The sequence below is a fragment of the Tupaia chinensis genome, unplaced genomic scaffold (genome assembly GCF_000334495.1).
Source record: "Tupaia chinensis unplaced genomic scaffold, TupChi_1.0 Scaffold143602_1, whole genome shotgun sequence".
NCBI classification, from domain to species: Eukaryota; Metazoa; Chordata; class Mammalia; order Scandentia; family Tupaiidae; genus Tupaia; species Tupaia belangeri.
Window position 1 is genome coordinate 840,310 of NW_006203448.1, and position 379 is coordinate 840,688.

The 379-nt window shown below is 64.4% G+C and overlaps 1 protein-coding gene across 1 annotated transcript in view; it reads left to right on the top strand.

Annotated features, from left to right (window-relative positions):
• The window catches only part of SURF4 (surfeit 4), a gene marked incomplete in the record, with an annotated part of 10,553 nt that overhangs the window by 6,672 nt on the left and 3,502 nt on the right, over positions 1-379 (top strand). The window contains 1 exon segment of the mRNA XM_027766648.1: positions 26-64. Coding sequence (XP_027622449.1) covers positions 26-64 — 39 coding nt within the window.

A 379-nucleotide genomic window follows, 5' to 3' on the forward strand; every position in this document is an offset into this window, starting at 1 on the left:
GGTGTGCAGCAGGAGCTTCTTGCAGTACGCCTGTTTCGGGCTCTTTGGAATCATAGCGCTGCAGGTAGCCGGGGCATGTGGGACTTAGGTTGGGATTGCAGCGCTGCAGGTAGCGGGTGCATGTGGGAGGGGTCTCAGGTTGGGATCGCAGCGCTGCAGGTAGCCGGGGCATGTGTGTGTGTAGAGGGGGTTCAGGTTGGGATTGCAGTGCTGCAGGTAGCCGGGACATGTGGGGGTTCAGGTTGGGATCGCAGCGCTGCAGGTAGCTGGAGCATGTGGGGGCTCAGGTCGGGATCGCAGCGCTGCAGGTAGCCTGGGCACGTGGGGGCTCAGGTCGGGATCGCAGCGCTGCAGGTAGCCGGGGCACATGGGGCGTCGG